This window comes from Chlorocebus sabaeus, chromosome 29, assembly GCF_047675955.1.
Source record: "Chlorocebus sabaeus isolate Y175 chromosome 29, mChlSab1.0.hap1, whole genome shotgun sequence".
Taxonomy (NCBI): domain Eukaryota; kingdom Metazoa; phylum Chordata; class Mammalia; order Primates; family Cercopithecidae; genus Chlorocebus; species Chlorocebus sabaeus.
In genome coordinates, this window is record NC_132932.1 from 2,945,564 (window position 1) to 2,964,951 (window position 19,388).

At 43.6% G+C, this 19,388-nt stretch overlaps 1 protein-coding gene across 1 annotated transcript in view; it reads right to left on the bottom strand.

Annotated features, from left to right (window-relative positions):
- Positions 1–31: 31 nt before the first annotated feature.
- RPGRIP1 (RPGR interacting protein 1) overlaps positions 32–19,388 on the bottom strand; it is a 74,694-nt gene continuing 55,337 nt past the window's right edge. The window contains exons 22-25 of the mRNA XM_037987584.2: positions 10,657–10,849; positions 8,394–8,478; positions 4,641–4,771; positions 32–229 (exon numbers count right to left, since the gene is read on the bottom strand). Coding sequence (XP_037843512.2) covers positions 117–229; positions 4,641–4,771; positions 8,394–8,478; positions 10,657–10,849 — 522 coding nt within the window. The 3' untranslated portion in view covers positions 32–116. The remainder of the gene's footprint in view (positions 230–4,640; positions 4,772–8,393; positions 8,479–10,656; positions 10,850–19,388) is intronic.

The window sequence follows — 19,388 nt, forward strand, 5'->3', positions numbered from 1 at the left end:
TGAGAGACACTAGACATCACAGTAAACCAAATTCATGTTATAGCAAGTTAACTTTATAAGAGACTTTTTACTGTGGTTCCCTCAGAGACTTTTAGATTGGAATAGCACTTGTTCCTTCATGAAAACAAATCTTCAGTCATCTCCCTGTAAATAGCATGGAGGACAGCAGCTGCTTGAAGGGAAACCTTCAGCCTTCCTATTGGGGTAGCCATATCTTCAGGGCTAACAACTGTTGGGAAAGGGAAAAAAATAGCATCACTCAGTTAAAACACTTTGATACCTGGTATTTGTCAGGTTAAGTACTGGGGACACTGAATGAATTTACTAGCCCATTTCATGAGAGGACTCAGTCTAGTGAAGGAGAAAGGAAAATGAGGTCATTGCGATACAGTATGTAGGTGCTATATAATAAATGAAAGCACAAGTTGCTTTGGGAACACATAAAGAGGCACCTGCACCAGAATGGACAAACTGGAAAAGGATTTCTGGAGATAATTCGTGAGCTAAGTCTTTAGAAAGTAAAAGATGCTTAATGTATCAAGACGAGAATAATATGAGTTTGGCAAACTGCAAGGAGTGGCAGGAATGAGCCTGCATAGGCCACGTTATAAACAGCTTTGTTTGTCTTACAAGGTATGTGGTTTCAACTGAAGATGTAAGTGATTGTTCTTATGTGGGATCTTGGAACATAACTCTTATTTGGATACTGCACTCAAGGAGGACGCAAGTTAAACCGGAGAGAGTAGTTAGGATATTGCAGTAATTCGGGAAGAGGGGAGTAATGAATGAAGGTCTGAAGTATAATGGAGTGGAGAGGTGGGAACAGATTCAAAATGTTAAAAAAGTGTGAACAATTTTTGTGATTAGAATGAGGAATGGCTTGGAATCAAGGATGGCCATTCTAAATTGCATAACAAGATGGTGGGTAAGAGGGAACACAAGGTACAAAGTTGTAATCAAGGGAGTTTGAGGTACCAAGGTGACATATGAGATACAAGTGGTGATATCTATGAGTCTGCTCTAAGTCTAGATTGTATTTAGAATCTGGTCTAGAAACCTAGATTTGAGATGATTTCTAGACTGTAAAACTCAAAAAGAGTTCATGTAATCAGGAAGAGGGCATATGTGGAGAAAAAAAGACCAAGGATTCAACAGACAATCCAAAATTTTAAGAATAGCAAGAAAGAAACCTCCAAAGGAAACAGAACACCTAGAGAATGATAAGCAGTCAAAATGTTCGACTGGGCGCAGTGGCTCACACCTGTAATCCCAGCCCTTCGGGAGACTGAGGCAGGGAGATCACCTGACGTCAGGAGTTCAAGAGCAGCCTGGACAACATGGAAAACACCATTTCTACTAAAAAATGCAAAAATTAGCTGGGTGTGGTGGCACGTGCCTGTAATCCCAGCTACTCGGGAGGCTGAGGCAGGGAGAACTGCTTGAGCCCGGGAGGCGGAGATTGCACCACTGCACCCCAGCCTGGGCGACAGTGAGACTCTCAAAAAAAGAAAAAAGTCAGGATGAGTAATAAAACCAGTTGGATTTGTCAATTAGGAAAACTGGTAAAAACATGGAGTAAAGTGGAATGGAGATGCAGCAAGTAGAAAAATACAGACAGGGTTGGGCACAGTGGCTCACACCTGTAATCCCAGCACTTTGGGAGGCCAAGGCAGGTGGATCACCTGAGGTCAGGAGTTCGAGACCAGCCTGACCAACATGGAGAAACCCCATCTCTACTAAAAATACAAAATTAGCTAGGCGTGGTGGTGCATGCCTGTAATTCCAGCTACTTGGGAGGCTGAGGCAGGAGAATCACTTGAACCCAGGAAGCGGAGTTTGCAGTGAGCTGAGATCGTTCCATTGCACTCCAGCCTGGGCAACAGAGCAAAACTCTGTCTCAAAACAAAATTAGCCAGGTATAGTGGCGCATGCCTGTAATCCCAGCTACTCGGGAGACTGAGGCAGGAGAATTGCTTGAACCTGGGAGGCAGAGATTGCCATGAGCAGAGATCGTGCCATTGCACTCCAGCTTAGGCAACAAGAGTGAAATTCTGTCTCAAAAAAATTTAAAAACAGTTTTCAAAAATACAGACTATTGCGGACTGATCAAGCATTTCAAGAAGCTGACTTTTGAAGTGATAGGGGAGAAGGTAGCTATAGGGATAGAAAGCAAGAGTTTTGCTTTTAAATGCAGACCAACATGTTTAAAGCCTGAATGAAAGGGAGGCCATAATGAGGAAATGACTAAGTTTCTCTACTAATTATTTAAAAAAAAGAGAGACGCATTCACTGACTTTTAGGATTCTGAGGTCACTAGAAAAGTCTTCAGTGGATTTTCCCTAAGCACATACAAATGGCGTGGAGGTCAGGAAGAACATAGCATCTTTAGGAATGGGGATAGGAGTAAGTCGGAAAATAGCCCACAAAGATATGTTACTTGCCTTATGCCAGGCACTACCCTAAGCCCCTTTCTTAACCTTAATCCTTTATTTAAGTGCTTCCTTAATCTTCACAACTCTATGAGATAGAGATTGCTGTTATTCCCGTTTTATAGGTGAGGAAAAAGGTTAAATAACTTGATCAGGATCACAGCTGGAAAGATATTAGAGAAATATAATGAAGAATCTTATCTAACATTTGAACTTCATAACCCTTAGGGTCTGAGGAGGAGTATTCCTCAAAAAATGTTTATAATGATCAGCAAAAGAATAATTTTGTATCATGATTCATTAAACATTACATAAAACAAGTTTCACAAAACAATATGTGCAATGTACTCTTAATTCCTGTTTTCTTTTCTTTTTTGGGGACAGAGTCTTGTTCTGTCACTCAGGTTGGAGTACGGTGATGATCTCAGCTCACTGCAACCTCCGCCTCCCGGGTTCAAGCGATTCTCCTGCCTCAGCCTCCTGAGTAGCTGGGATTATAGGCGTTGTGTTTTTAGTAGAGATGGGTTTTCACCATATTGGCCAGGCTGGTCTTGAACTCCTGACCTCAGGTGATCCACCTGTCTCAGCCTTCCAAAGTACTGGGATTACAGGCATGAGCCACTGCACCTGGCCTTTAATTCCTGTTTTCTTTCCCACAGTTTTGGTTTGCATTTTTCAACAGGGAGGCTGAGGCAGGAGAATCGCTTGAACCCAGGAGGCAGAGGTTGTGGTGAGCTGAGATCGGTCCATTGCACTCCAGCCTGGGCAACAAGAGCAAGACTCCAACTCAAAAAAAAAAAAGTAAGTAAGTAAGTATAGTAATTATAGCAAGGGGGTCGGGTGCAGTGGTTTATGCCTGTAATGCCAACACTTTGGGAGGCCAAGGAGGGTGGATTGCTTGAGTTCAAGAGTTCGAGACCAGCCTGGGCAACATGGTGAAACCCCATCTCTACTAAAAATACAAAAATGAGCTGGCCTGGTGGCAGATGCCTGTAGTCCCAGCTACTTGGGAGGTTGAGGCAGGAGAATCAATTTAACTTGGGAGGTGGAGGTTGCAGTGAGCCAAGATCGCACCACTGCACTCCAGCCGGGGCAACAGAATGAGACTCTGTCTAAAAAAAAAAGAAAGAAAGATTACAGTAAGGAGAGCATAGTCAATTCACAAGTAGAATGGATAAGACTTAATGACCAGTGAATGTGAGGAAAGAGAGAGTTGATGTCTTTTTAAGAGACAAGATGGGGCTGTGCATGGTGGCTCACGCCTGTAATCCCAGCACTTTGGGACGCCGAGGTGGGCAGATCACAAGGTCAGGAGATCGAGACTGTCCTGGCTAACATGGTGAAACCCCATCTCTACCGAAAATACAAAAAATTAGCCGGGCGAGGTGGCGGGCGCCTGTAGTCCCAGCTACTCGGGAGGCTGAGGCAGGAGAATGGCGTAAACCCGGGAGGCGGAGCTTGCAGTGAGCCAAGATCGCGCCATGGCACTCCAGCCTGGGCGACAGGGCAGGACTCCGTCTCAAAAAAAAAAAAAAAAAAAAAGAGAGACAAGATGGGCCAGGTGCAGTGGCTCACGCCTGCAATCCCAGCACTTTGGGAGGCCAAGGCAGGCAGATCACTTGAGGTCAGGAGTTCGAGACCAGTCTGGCCAACATGGTGAAACACGGTCTCTACTAAAAATACAAAAATTAGCCAGGCATGGTGGCACACGCCTGTAATCCCAGCTACACAGGAAGCTGAGGCAGGAGAATGGCTTGAACCTGGGAGGCAGAGGTTGCAGTGAGCTGAGATCACACCATTGCACTCCAGCCTGGGCAAGAGTGAAGCTCCATCTCGGAAAAAAAAAAAAAAAAGACTGGACACATGATAACACATAGAATGGGCATCAGCTGCCTATACAAACATGCTCAAGAGAGGTCCAAAATTCTGATGTATAAATTTGAAATGAAAATATCTTTTTAAAAATCCCCTTTTCAAACACTGTAGATTCAAAATCAATTTTAGTTGTAATCTGGTATACGGGGGTTAAAATACATAACTGACCACTTTAATGCTGGATCCAGAAATAAATACAGTTGTAGCGATAAGATTTCAATCCAGTTTGTGTCTCATCAACTTCATAGTGAGAATTATGTATTGAAGATAAAATATATTCACTATTAGGATGATTTCCTTAGAAATAATTAGAACTGAAAAAAAAAAATTACTCACTGTCTAGCTCTTGCTCTAGAATATCTCTTCCTGACTCCAGGATCTGCCACAGTTTAAGATACGCATATCCTACTTCTTCACATTCTTTCTTTTCTTCATCCAGAGGATCACTTACCACTGTAAACTTTAAACTAAAAAGAAATTGCATTTAATTCAGCACTGTTGATACTCTTAATGCTTCAAAAATAAAATAAGGATAGAAGTAATCATAAACAATACAACGTCTTCTCTGACTCACTTTTCCCTTGCCTCCATTTTACAAAATGACAATAAGCAAAAAAGTCAGGAATTGGTATAAGTTAAGCAGTAACAGTCCTTTTAGAAGAGGGAACATCATGGGATGTGCCCATGAGTTCAAGACCAGCCTGGGTAACATAGGGACACCCTGTCTCTACAAGAAAATAAAAATAAAAATAAAAATTAGCCAGAAATGGTGGCACACACCTATAGTCCCAGCTACTTGGAAGGCTGAGGTGAGATCACTTGAGCCCAGGAGGTTGAGGATGCAGTGAGCTGTGATCATGCCACTGCACTTCAACCTGGGTGACAGAGCGAGACCCATCTTTAAAAGAAAAATGTCAAAAGGAAAAGAAACCCTGTACTGATTAAGCAGTCACTCCCCATTCTCCTTCCCTAGCTCCTGGGAATCACTAATCTACTTTCTATCCCTCTGGATTTGCCTATTCTTGACTTTTCATATTTTTATTAATTTTTGAAAGCAAATATCAGTAGCTAATACAGAGTGCCAGGAATAGGACTAAAAACTCAAGCTCTTAAAAAGCACAGCTAAATATGATTAAACTGAAACAAAGGAATTACTTTAAAGGGCTCCATTCTCAGCCCATTAGGCAATATTCATTTGGAAGTTTGTCTCTGTGCCATTATTGAGAACGATGCAAAGGGATACTGCTGACTCCCTCATCCCAGTTTTCCTAGGAAAGGGCTGATAACCAGCATTCTGATGTGCCAGGCACAACACCAAGTGCTTTATGTAAACTAGATCATCTCAGTTTTATTCTCACAAGAGCCTGCAAATTAAGTAATGTCAAAAAGATCAAAGAGCTAGTAAGTCTAAGAGTCTGGAATAAAAACAAGGTTGGTGGGATTACAAAACCTGTTCTGTCTGCTAGACCATACTGGCAAAAAGAAAGCCGCAGGTAATACCAATCGAATCTAAAATTGAGTAGAAAATGATGATCACTGTAAGGGAATAAAGGAAGAGAGAGTTCTGGAAATGCTGGGACCAAAAAAAAGCAAAAGCTACATTTAACATTAGCACAGAAAGGAAAGGACCAAATCACTTTCCATTTCCAAAAGTTCGCTGCAAGCTTCTACCTGTTTAAGCCCCACAGTGATACTGAACTCAGATTCACTGTCACTTCATCTGGCTCCTTTTTCAGTTCTTTCTGTGACCAACCAAAGACAAAGTAAAAGTAGATTAAACAAATGTATTGGGCCTTTCAAAAAGTACTTAAAACACCAGGTCGGGCACAGTGGCTCACGTCTGTAATCCCAGCACTTTGGGAGGCAGGGCAGGAGGACTGCTTCAGCCCAGGAGCTGAAAGACCAGCCTGGGCAACATGGTGAGATCCTGTCTCTAAAACAAACAAACAAAAAATTTAAAAATAAGATAAAATACCAGCTCCATATTATTTCTTATGCACACACATGCAGAGGCGGTATGTATGCCAGATTTCAAAAACAAAAACCATATGCCTATTTAAATTTGAATTTCAGCTAAACAACAAATAACTTTTTTTTTTTTTGAGACGGAGTCTCGCTCTGTCACCTAGGCTGGAGTGCAGTGGCCGGATCTCGGCTCACTGCAAGCTCTGCCTCCCGGGTTTACGTCATTCTCCTGCCTCAGCCTCCCGAGTAGCTGGGACTACAGGCGCCCGCAACCTCGCCCAGCAAGTTTTTTTATATTTTTTAGTAGAGACGGGGTTTCACCGTGTTAGCCAGGATGGTCTCGATCTCCTGACCTCATGATCCGCCCGCCTGGGCCTCCCAAAGTGCTGGGATTACAGGCTTGAGCCACCACGCCCGGCCATAACTTTTTTTTTTAGAGGCAGAGTCTTGCTTTGTCACCCAGGTTGGAGTGCAGTGGCACGATCTTAGCTCACTGCAACCTCTGCCTCCCAGATTCAAATGATTCTTATGCCTCAGCCTCCAGAGTAGCTAGAATTACCAGCATGTGCCACCAAGCCCAGCTGATTTTTTTTGTTTTTTCAGTAGAGACAGGGTTTCACCATGTTGGCCAGGCTGGTCTCGAACTCCTGGCCTCAAGTGATCCGCCCGCCTTGGCCTCCCAAAGTGCTGGGATGTGAGCCACCGCACCCGACCAAATAATTTTTTTTAGGATAAGTATGTCCCACATTTTATCTGGAAACTCTAAAAGGAGGCCTTCTTCAGATTATTGGAATAATAAGGACAACTGGCTTTCCTAAAACTTTAAAGGAGATCTAAAATTTACTTAGTTATGTCAATATCCAAACATTCCTGTTGGCCAGGCATGGTCGCTCACACCTGTAATCCCAACACTTTGGGAGGCTGAGGCAGAAGGATCACCTGAGGTTGGGAGTTCAAGACCAGCCTGGCCAAGGTGGCAAAACCCTGTCTCTACTAAAAGAACAAAAATTAGCCAGGCGTAGTGGCACACACCTGTAATCCCAGCTACTTGGAAGGCTGAGGCAGGAGAATCACTTGAACCCAGGAGGCAAAGGTTGCAGTGAGCCAAGATTGCACCACTGCACTCCAGCCTGGGCAACAGAGCGAGACTCCATCTCAAAAAAAAAAAAAAAAAAAGAATGTCAACACTTTTTGCTCATTCCATTTGGGCATTGTCAGTATTCAGGTAAACTGTGCTACAAAAAAAGGGCCCATCAGGCTGGCATGGGTGAGAAATGAACTAAACCTATAAGATTATGGGCTGGGCACGGTGATTCACGCCTGTAATCCCAGCACTCTGGGAGGCCAAGGAGGGCAGATCACTTTAACTCAGGAGTTCGAGACCAGACCATGGGCAATATGGCAAACCCCTATCTCTATACAAACACAAAAAATTAGCCGGGCATGGTGGCACATGCCTATAACCCTAGCTACTTGGGAGGCAGAAGCACAAGAATCCCTTGAGTCTGAGGAGGCAGAGGTTGCAGTGAGCTAAGATCGCACCACTGCACTGTAGCCTGGACGACAGAGTGAGACCCTGTCTCAAAAATAAATAAATAAATAGGCCGGGCGCGGTGGCTCAAGCCTGTAATCCCAGCACTTTGGGAGGCCGAGACGGGTGGATCACGAGGTCAGGAGATCGAGACCATCCTGGCTAACACGGTGAAACCCCGTCTCTACTAAAAATACAAAAAACTAGCCGGGCGAGGTGGCGGGCGCCTGTGGTCCCAGCTACTCCGGAGGCTGAGGCAGGAGAATGGCGTGAACCCGGGAGGCGGAGCTTGCAGTGAGCTGAGATCCGGCCACTGCACTCCAGCCCGGGCTACAGAGCAAGACTCCGTCTCAAAAAAATAAAAAAATAAATAAATAAATAAATAAATAAATAAATAAATAACCTATAAGATTACATACTTGATTAGGTAGTCACAAACATAAATTATACTCAAGTACATAGGGAATTCATTAAGAGTAAATTAACTCAAAAAAAGTCATTAAACTATTCAGCATCAGCACAAAATCAAACTCAAACTTTTGAATTTCTGTCTCAATATCTCCTTTGTTTCAAAGTGGAAAGCAGATGCTTACTGTCCTTGATCAGGATCTTGTCCATTCAGCATGTCGAACAGAAACTGCCTTCGGTCTTGCTGCTCCTGTGGGTCCAGGTCTATTACTGTATTAAGGGTCAGAGAAAAAAGCAAAGAATCATATACTATTGCAATGTGAGCCTCAAGACTTTCATAAGCGGTATTCATGGTAGTTTTCATGAAAAGATTAGACTCCTTGCCTGGATCTAGAATACCATGGACCAACTGCTTTGCAAATCATTTGTGTTTGTGTGTGTGTGACAGATTCTTACTGTGTCAGGCTGGAGTGCAGTGGCGTGATCTCGGTTCACTGCAGTCTCCACCTCCCAAATTCAAGCGATTCTCCTGCCTCAGCCTCCCGAGTAGTTGGGATTACAGGTGCACCCCACCACGCCCAGCTAATTTTTGTATTTTCAGTACAGACAGGGTTTCGCCATGTTGGCTAGGCTGGTCTCTAACTCCTGACCTCAAGTAATCTGCCTGCCTTGGCTTCCCAAAGTGCTGGGATTACAGGCATGAGCCACTGCACCCAGGCTCCTTTGAAATTCTGAATAAAAAAGATTTCCACACTTGAATCAAATATGAGGGTAGGAAAAAAAGATTTCATGTATGACTTTCTCAAATTTTCACTTATGATATGCTCTTTCTTTAAAAACTACTGAAAATATGATCCATTAAAATAAGAAAATAAATCAGAGGATGACCAGGAGATAGTAAATCTGGTACAGGAGAGAATTTGATTATATTCTCCATGAGCAGCAGTGATAACGGAACAGTGGGCTAGAGCAGAACAAGAGGATAGAGAGAGGTCTTCAGGGAAAAAATGGATGAGTAGATAATGTGACAGGTTTATTTGAAAATTTGGGGCCGGGCACGGTGGCTCAAGCCTGTAATCCCAGCACTTTGGGAGGCCGAGACGGGCGGATCATGAGGTCAGGAGATTGAGACCATCCTGGCTAACACGGTGAAACCCCATCTCTACTAAAAAATACAAAAACTAGCCGGGCGAGGTGGCGGGCACCTGTAGTCCCAGCTACTCGGGAGGCTGAGGCAGGAGAATGGCGTAAACCCGGGAGGCAGAGCTTGCAGTGAGCCGAGATCCGGCCACTGCACTCCAGCCTGGGCGACAGAGTGAGACTCCGTCTCAAAAAAAAAAAAAAAAAGAAAAGAAAAAAAAAGAAAATTTGGGAAAGCTGTTGGAGGACAGGAAAATAATCACAGTATGTATAATGAAAATCTGGCAAATGAAAAATTGCCTCAAAAAATACGTGAAAAGAAATACAATCATTGCATACTACTTGGTTCTACAAGACTTAATATTTACATATCCGTAATAACAGAACCAATATAAATTGATTTAAATGAAAATTATGATACAATTATATGGGAAGGAAGGGACATGAGTGTAGTGCAAAAGAGCTAACTTTTAAGGTACAAGATAGGAAGTCTAAAGCCAGTGAATCAGGAAATTGCTATAGAAATGTTACTCAGAAGCCAGGTATGGTGGCTCATGCCTGTAATTCCAGCTACTCAGGAGGCTGAGGCAGGAGGATCATTTGAGTCCAGGAGTTTGAAACCAGCCTGAGCAACATGTTCAGACTCCATCTCAAAAAAAAAAAAAAAAAAAAGGAAAAGAGGGAGAACAAAAATCAATGCTCAGAAATATGATGGAGGTAAATAACAGAAGAAATGGCTGAGATAGGATGGGCTTGGTGGCTCATGCCTATAATCCCAGCACTTCGGGAGTCCAAGGCAGGCAGATCACTTGAGGTCAGGAATTTGAGACCAGCCTGGTCAAAATGGTGAAACCCTGCCTCTACTAAAAATACAAAAAACTAGCCAGGCACAGTGGTGTGCACCTGTAATCCCAGCTACTTGGGAGACTGAGGCACGTGAATCGCTTGAACCTGGGAGTCAGACGTGGCAGTGAGCCCAGATCACATCACTGTATTCTAGCCTGGGCAACAGAGAGAGACTCCATCTCAAAACGTAAAAATAAATATAACTGAAATATGGAAAGCGGTGGATTGAGGAAGGGTGGAAACAGGGGAAGTGATTTGTGAAGAGGTGGAATAAAGGACTGCTAAATGTAAAATGTTTAGCCCCATTGGATGTTTTTAAACCATATGCACACAGTACTTTGAAAAATAAAATAATAAAATGAAATGGTTGGATTCACCCCACAAAAATCCAGAGTAATTCTGACCCTCAGTCTCAATGTTCATCAGACTTCCTCACCCCAGTAACCACACAGGATGCCTCACCCTTGCTAAAGTGAAAGTAGATTTCTTCTCCTGCCCTAGGCTTCCTTAGGGATACTGGAGTCTCTGTCTCCGACAAGGGTAGGTCGTAGAATTTGTACTCCACGTACACCTGTTTTACGTTCTCATCAGACATTACTTCTGCCTCTGGGTAGAAGGCCAGGGAGACAATTTCAATGCACATCTTCTCTGAATCCTGATAAGGAAAATTTAGTTTATTTAGTTCCTAAAGGTTAGTGAGGCTCCAAGTGCTTATACTCCATCCTATTAACACAGTACAGTACTCTCTAGAAATCAACCATAGGCATAATCTATCTCCTATATTATTCCCTGAGAATCCTTTTATAGGTAAAACTGGCATCAAAAGACAACTTGACTTAATTGCCATAGCTAATCGATAGGAAATTTATAAAGAGAACCCAGTTCTTCTCTCTCACAGTCCAGTGGATCATTTCTGCAGGCCAGTCTTTCTCAGTCATCTCCACATATAGAAAGAATTTGTAAAATGTCTGATTTGGAGGGGTGGGGAGGGTGGATAATGGGAGGTTGTTTGGTAGGAACAATGTGCATTGCTCCAGGCTTCACTACGGTGGAATATAGCAATGCAGCAACATTGCACTTGTACCCAATGATTATATACAAATAATACATTTCTAAACAGATAGCTATTTTTCAACTTTTTTCTTCTTCTTCTTCTTCTTTTTTTTTTTTTTTTTTTTTAGATAGAGTTTTGCTTTGTTGCCCAGGCTGGAGGGCAGTGGTGTGATCATGGCTCACTGCAGCTTTGACATCCCGAGCTCAAGAAGCAGTCTTCCCACCTTAGTCACCCAAGCAGCTAGGACCACAGGTACACCACTACACGGGGACAATTATTTTCCTTTTTTTAATAGAGATACGGTCTTGCTATGTTACCCAACATGGTCTAGAACTCCTGGACTCAAGCAATCTGTCCACCTCGGCCTCCCAAAGTGGCTGGGATTAGAGGCATGAGCCACTGCAACTGGCCACAACTTTCTTAATGAAAACCAATCTAGGCCGGGCGCGGTGGCTCACGCCTGTAATTCTAGCACTCTGGGAGGCCGAGGCGGGCAGATCACGAGGTCAGGAGATTAAGACCATCATTACTAACACAGTGAAACCCTGCCTGTACTAAAAATACAAAAAACTAGCCGGGCGTGGTGGCGGGCGCCTGTAGTCCCAGCTACTCGGGAGGCTGATGCAGGAGAATGGCGTGAAACCAGGAGGCAGAGCTTGTAGTGAGCCGAGATTGGGCCACTGCACTCCAGCCTGGGTGACAGGGCGAGACACCGTCTCAAAAAAAGACAAAAAAAAAAAAAAAGAAAACCAATCTAGTATTTTCCTGAGGTTAGGACCTAAAAGACCGCCTGACTGATACTGGAGATTCAGTAGCTGCTTCAGCCACTATAGCAAAGAGCTGCCCAGGACTTCCCGAGCCCACCCAAGTGCATGCCACTGAGGAGGCCACCAGACCTCCCTGCCCTCCCACAGGGACTCCAATATTTTCAATCCTACTTCAGAGTCGCTGCCATCACCCTGTTCTCTCTTTTGATTTTCCCTGTGTGCATGTTGGCATCAGGGATACCAGGAGGAGGTTTCCAGAAGTACACCAAGGCCAACAGAAGTCTCCTCCTTCCACAGCGTGGCAGGCAAGTCAGCATCGTGACACCAGTAATGAATCAATCCAGGATGGTTCCCTACCAGCCGTAGCTCTCACCCCGGCATCTGTGAGTGACCTCCTGTATGCTTCTCTTCGCTAGCCAATGCCCTTACTTCTCCAAAGACCTGCTCTTACCCTGTCTTTTCTTCTTTTAGAAAGCTGGTGGAGCTCCTGTAGCTGCCCCTGAGAAATTCAGCAGGCAAGATCTCTCAATGATTCTGCATCAGAATCATCTGGGGTGATTCTTTAAAATGAAGATATTTGGCGGGGCGCAGTAGCTCACACCTGTAATACCAGCACTTTGGGAAGCTGAGGCGGGCAAATCACCTGAGGTCGGGAGTTCGAAACCAGCCTGGCCAACATGGTGAAACCCCATCTCCACTAAAAATACAAAAATCAGCCAGGCATGGTGGCTCATGCCTGTAGTCCTAGCTACTCGGGAGGCTGACATATGAGAATCGCTTGAACCTAGGAGGCGGAGGTTGCAGTGTCACTGCACTCCAGACTGGGCAACAGTGTGCGACTGGGTCTCAAAAAAAAAAAAAAAAAAAACTATATTTGACGTTTTCCTCTTAATAACCCTCCTACAACATCCAATTCTCCCACACATTAAGAAAACCATTGACTATATAGTGTTTTCAAAAATCTGAATTTTTTGACACTTTGATGGGTCAGATTAGAGGGTTTCACTAGCTTTTTTTAAAAAGAAACAATAGGTAAGGATAGACAGGATTAGCCAGTATATAGTGGAACAGGAGAACGCATGGCAAATGTTAATAGTAAGCCTGGTTTCTTGAAACTTTGTTCTTTTATGAGTGTATTGGATACTGAAGAAATGTATTTCTCATAGTATTGCTATAAAAAATGTATAAAAGCCTCTGTGTTACATCAGACTGTCTAGAGTTGCTCCTGGGAATCTGTATTTATTTATTTACTTAGAGATGGAGTCTAGCACTGTCATCCAGGCTGGAGTGCAGTGGCGCAGTCTCGGCTCACTGCAACCTCTGCCTCCCTGGTTCAAGCGATTCTCCTTCCCCAGCTTCCTGAGCTTGGACTACAGCATGTGCCACCATGGCCGGCTAATTTTTGTATTTTCAGTAGAGATGGGTTTTCGCCATGTTGCCCAGGTTGGTCCCATACTCCTGACCTCAAGTGATCCACCCACCTCGGCCTCCCAAAGTGTTGGGATTACAGGTGTGAGCCACTGCGCCCGGCTCCATTAAAATCTATGCGGAGTATCTAGTGCCTGGCGCACAGTATACACTCAGTAAAACTGTATTAAATGTTACCTTGAGCAAGCCCTTCTCCCTCGACTTCACTGTCCTCCTTTGAAAGGGGGTGGGGGGATAATAATATATATGTGAGCAAGAGAAACTGTAATTTTATTTTGATTTTCCACACCTCAGATAAATCAAACTCTTTCCTACCTCAGGGCCTTTACACTTACCAATTCCTTTGCCTGAGATGAGTACAGTCTACCCAGTACATGGGTAGCTCTTCCCTTCTCATTCTTCAGATTTCAGTTCAAACGTCCCCTCCTCAGAGAAATCTTTCCTTAACACCTCTCCTAGTTCAAGCCCCCCATTGCTATTATATCGCCTTTTTTATTTCCCTCATAATACTTAGAATCTCAGAGCTATCTGCTTTACTTATTTGCTCGCTGATGTACATGTTTTCCCTCAGTAGTATGTGAGATTCAAGAGAGAGGAGACCAAGTCTGTCTTATCCACCATTTTGTGCCCACAGAGCCTGGCAGTTATTAAAACAGGCGCTTCATAATTACTTGAAGGAAAGAATAACTCATAAGGCTGCTGTGAGGCCCAAGAGAGTCATGAATAGCAACCACTTGGCACACAGTATGAAATCTCAATCATTACCCGTTAGAGTTCTGTCTAAACGAAAGGTCATGTATTATTGTAATGCACTACCGATCAGCAGTTAAGAAGAAAGAAGTATAAAAAGCTAAATATATCGACGTGGATGGAACCCCAAAACACTACTGATTGAAAAATACATGTTTCATAACGTTACCAAAAAAGAAAAAAAAAAAGAGTAAAACTAAATACAAATTACACAGCACCTTCCTGTACATCTAAAATTATTTTTCTTTTTTTTTCTTTTTGAGACTGAGTTTCGCTCTGTCACCAGACTGGAGTGCAGTGGCGCCATCTCGGCTCACTGCAACCTCTGACTCCCTGGTTCAAACAATTTTCCTTTCTCAGCCTTTCGAGCAGCCAGGATTACAAGCATGCGCCACCACGCCCAGCTAATTTTTGTATTTTCAGTAGAGACGGGGTTTCACCATGTTGGCCAGGATGAACTTGATCTCCTGACCTTGTGATCTGCCCACCTCAGTCTCCCAAAGTGCTGGGATTACAGGTATGAGCCACCATGCCTGGCCTTAAAATTATTTCAAAATAAGGTTTTAAAAAAGAATATGTGTAGTTTTGTGTCATTTATTTGAAGGAAAAAGAGGCAAATACAAAACACTATGAAAGTTAAAGTTATTTTTTTAAGCCCTGAAAAAATATACCCCAAAATTCACAACAATGGTTTTCTTGGGGGAATGGGGTGCAAAGATAGCAGGGGATTAAGGATAATGGTCAATCTAAGTGATTCAGCTTTATTTGTAATATTCTAGTATTTTGCAAAAAAAAAAAGTATTTCACCATCTTGAGTTGTTTAATTTAAAATTTTTGAATTCACTAAAAATCCTGGAACAAAAAAAAATGTATTCTAAACCTTACTTGTGTAGTCCAATTTAAACTTTTTCTTTTTTTAAGACAGAGTCTTAGTCTGTCACCCAGGCTGGAGTGCAGTGGCGTGATCTCGGCTCACGGCAACCTTCACCCCCTGAGTTCAAGTGATTCTCATGCCTCAGCCTCCTGAGTAGTTGGGGTTACCGGCCATGTGCCACCACATCCGACTAATATTTTTATATTTTTAGTAGAGACCGGGTTTCACCATGTTGACCAGGCTGTTCTCAAACCCCTGACCTCCAGTGATCCACCCGCCTTAGCCTCCCAAAGTGCTAGGATTACAGGCGTGAGCCACTGCGCCTGGCTAGTTAAAGAAAAAAAGTAAATTTTTTGAGATGGAGTCTTGCTCTTTTGCCCAGGCTGGAGTGCAGTGATGCGATCTTGGCTCACTGCAAACTCCACCTCCTGGGCTCAAGCGATTCTCCTGCCTCAGCCTCCCAGCCTCCGGAGTAGCTGGGATTACAGGCACCCGCCATCATGCCCAGCTAATTTTTGTATTTCTGTACACAGGATTTCTCCAGGTTGGCCAGGCTTGTCTCGAACTCCTGACCTCAGGTGATCCGCCAACCTCGGCCTCCCAAAGTGATGGGATTACAGGCATGAGCCCCCACGCCCAGCAAATTTTTTAAACTTGCTAATAATCCTGGGACAATAATCAGAAGTCCATATTCATGCAGACTACATCAAGTTTATTCTGGTAACAATGGCGAAATGGGAGGATGAATAAGATTAAAATTTGATCCAAGTATACACAGATGTTTCATTCATTCATATTAGGTTGGACTATACAGAACTGACAATTGTCAACCATTTTTTTATCTATGAGTACGACAATATGTGGTTCAATCTAATATTTTTTGTTGGATTCAGAATCCTTTCTTTACATGAGCTAATTCCATTATGTAATTTTATTGGGACTGAACAGCAAAAAAAGCATGCAATTAGTAATATTAACCATTGAAATATGTATCAACTCATTTGAACTTGCTGGCAGAAACCCTGCAAGGATTAGTGCCAGGTAACACCCTTTGGCTTATTAGCTTCAGATGTGCTATCTAATTTGGCTGGGGGGCAGGGCTGCTAAAACGTACTACCCGGCATACATAAGGGTCAGGAAATCCCTGACACCTGAAATTAACACCATAAGAGAAAAAATTTTGAGGTTCTCGATATTCACTATTGCTAAAGAAACAGTAATCTAAGGCCGTAGAGCAAATGAAAATGATTGCTCCCTCCTAGTTAGTAACTGTTTTTTGTTTTTGTTTTTTTTTGTTTTGTTTTGTTTTTGAGAGGGAGTCTCGCTCAATCGCCCAGGCTGGAGTGCAGTGGCGCGATCTCGGCTCACTGCAAGCTCCGCCTCCCGGGTTCACGCCATTCTCCTGCCTCAGCCTCCCTAGAAGCTGGGATTACAGGCGCCCGCCACCGCGCCCGGCTAATTTTTTTGTATTTTTAGTAGAGACGGGGTTTCACGTGTTCGCCAGGATGGTCTTGATCTCCTGACCTCGTGATCCGCCCACCTGAGCCTCCCAAAGTGCTGGGATTACAGGCCTGAGCCACCGTGCCCGGTGTTAGTAACTGTTAAGAAGAGGGAGGCCTGGTGTGGTGGCTCACGCCTGTAATCCCAGCACTTTGGGAGGCCGAGGCGGGCAGATCACGAGGTCAGGAGATCGAGACCATCCTGGCTCACACGGTGAAACCCCGTCTCTACTAAAAATACAAAAAATTAGCCAGGCGTGGTGGCGGCGCCTGTAGTCCTAGCTACTCAGAAGGTGAGACAGGAGAATGGCGTGAACCCGGAAGGCGGAGCTTGCAGTGAGTGGAGATCCCACTACTGCACTCCAGCCTGGGCGACAGAGAGAGGTCTCAAAACAAACAAACAAAAAAATTAGCTGGAGGTGACAGCATGTGTCTGTAGTCCCAGCTACTTGAGAAGTTGAGGCAGGCGAGTCACTTGAACCTGGGAAGCAGAGGTTACAGTGAGCCAAGAAGTGCCACTGCACTCCAGCCTGGGTGACAGAGCGAGACTCTGTCTTAAAAAAAAAAAAGCCGGGCGCGGTGGCTCAAGCCTGTAATCCCAGCACTTTGGGAGGCCGAGATGGGTGGATCACGAGGTCAGGAGATCGAGACCATCCTGGTTAACACGGTGAAACCCCATCTCTACTAAAAATACAAAAAAATTAGCCGGGCCCGGTGGCGGGCGCCTGTAGTCCCAGCTACTCGGGAGGCTGAGGCAGGAGAATGGCGTGAACCCGGGAGGCGGAGCTTGCAGTGAGCTGAGATCCGGCCACTGCACTCCAGCCTGGGCGACAGAGCAAGACTCCGCCTCAAAAAAAAAAAAAAAAAAAAAAGTTTAACTTAGACCGGGCACAGTGGCTTATACCTGTAAATCCCAGCACTTTGGGAGGCGGAGATGGGTGGATCACCTGAGGTTGGGAGTTTGAGACCAGCCTGGACAACATGGTGAAACTCCGTCTCTACTAAAAACACAAAAATTAGCTGGTTGTGGTGATGCACACCTGTGGTCCCAGCTACTTGGGAGCCTGAGGCAGGAGAATCTCTTGAACCTGGGAGGCAGAGGTTGCAGTGAGCCGCGATTGTGCCACTGCACGCACTCCAGCCTACACGACAGAACAGGCCTCCATCTCAAAAAAAAAAAAAAAAAAAAAAATGCTTAACATTGAGAACTCCAATAGGTCAGAGAAACGAGACTACTATTATCACCACACTCATCATCACTATCATTTGGGACTTAATTTGTCTGAGGCACTGTATTAAACCCTTATTTTAATCTTGCCACATCACCATCAGATGGGTATACTTACTACTTACATTTGACAGATAAGGAGATAGGCCTAATAGAGGTTAAATAACTCTCCCAAAGCTGTATGACTAGTAAGTAGCAGAGCTGGGATCTAAATCACTGTCTCAGCCAAATTTCTATGTTCTAAAACATTACACTGTACTGCATCTCCATTCATCCCGGCTGACCCCAGGCAGAGGAGTGACAGAACTCAAGTATTGACTCTGAGCTTTCAACCCCCTCTATCGTTCATGCCTAGACATTTTGGAATACAACAATAATTTAATATATATGTGCCCATGTTATAAGTTTAACTTGATAATAACACTAATTTTTTGCTTAAGTAGATCCCTTTTTCATATTTAATTTCTCAAGTAACACTTTGGGGCACACAAAGAAGTTTCCTAAAAGGATATCTTATTTAGGAGTCTTCAATTTAGGTACTTTTTAAAATGGAATCTGGCTGGCTTGTTACAGTTCAAGATCAGTTTGCTGATCAGCTGGCTGCTTTTTTGGTTACTTAAGAGGTGGCACAGTTTAAAAACCTCAACTGGAGTTTCAGCTCTTTCACTAACTCAATAATCCTGTACACATCATTTAGTCTTCTTTACCTTGGTAATATCTAAGTGTTATCTAATTCCGACATTCTGTGGCTCCTATCTGTATTACAAACACTTCTCAGTATATTAACTACATAATATCTAAAAAATATATGGTAGATAAAAGTTCAGACAAAGAGAAACGCAACTGGTTTTGCTGTTGCTGTTGTTTTTGAGATGGGGTCTCTCTCTGTCACCTAGGCTACAGTGCGGTGGCAAGATCATGGCTCACCACAGCCTCAAACTCTCAGGTTCAAAGAATCCTCTCACCTCAGCCTCCCAAATACTTAGGACTACAGATGTGAGCCACCGCGCCTAGCTAGTTTTTAAATTTTATGTAGAGACCGTTGTCTTGCTATGTTGCTCAGGCTTGTCTTGAATTCCTGGCCTTAAGCAATCCGCCTGCCTCAGTCTCCCAAAGTGCTGGGATTACAGGTGTGAGCCACCACACCTTGGCTGAAATTGAACTATGTGTTATATTCAATGTTTAAGTCTACTGACTTTGAGTTGTTTCTCCTCACTCCAATATCCTTCATTTTCCTGCAATTCTTCAGCACAAATTTCAGCTTTCAAGGAAGAGTTTTCCAACCTCTACAAAAGCAACCATAAATTCCCTTTTCTGATTTCTTACAACAAACTTTATATTACATAATCTATCTCCTTGGTTTTAGGTCATCCTACATTCTTATTTAATGTTTCTAATGAAGTTCATAATCATCAATTTGCTCTGAATCTTTTATTTAGTCACTCACTCAACAAATATTAATTGAGGACCTACAAATGTGCCAGGCAGCAGTGACTTAAGACTAATTGTTTTCTACCCATTTGTAACCCACAAGGTTAGAACACAATGATTATTGAATATATCTGGATATTTATTAATATATGTGTGTCTCTTA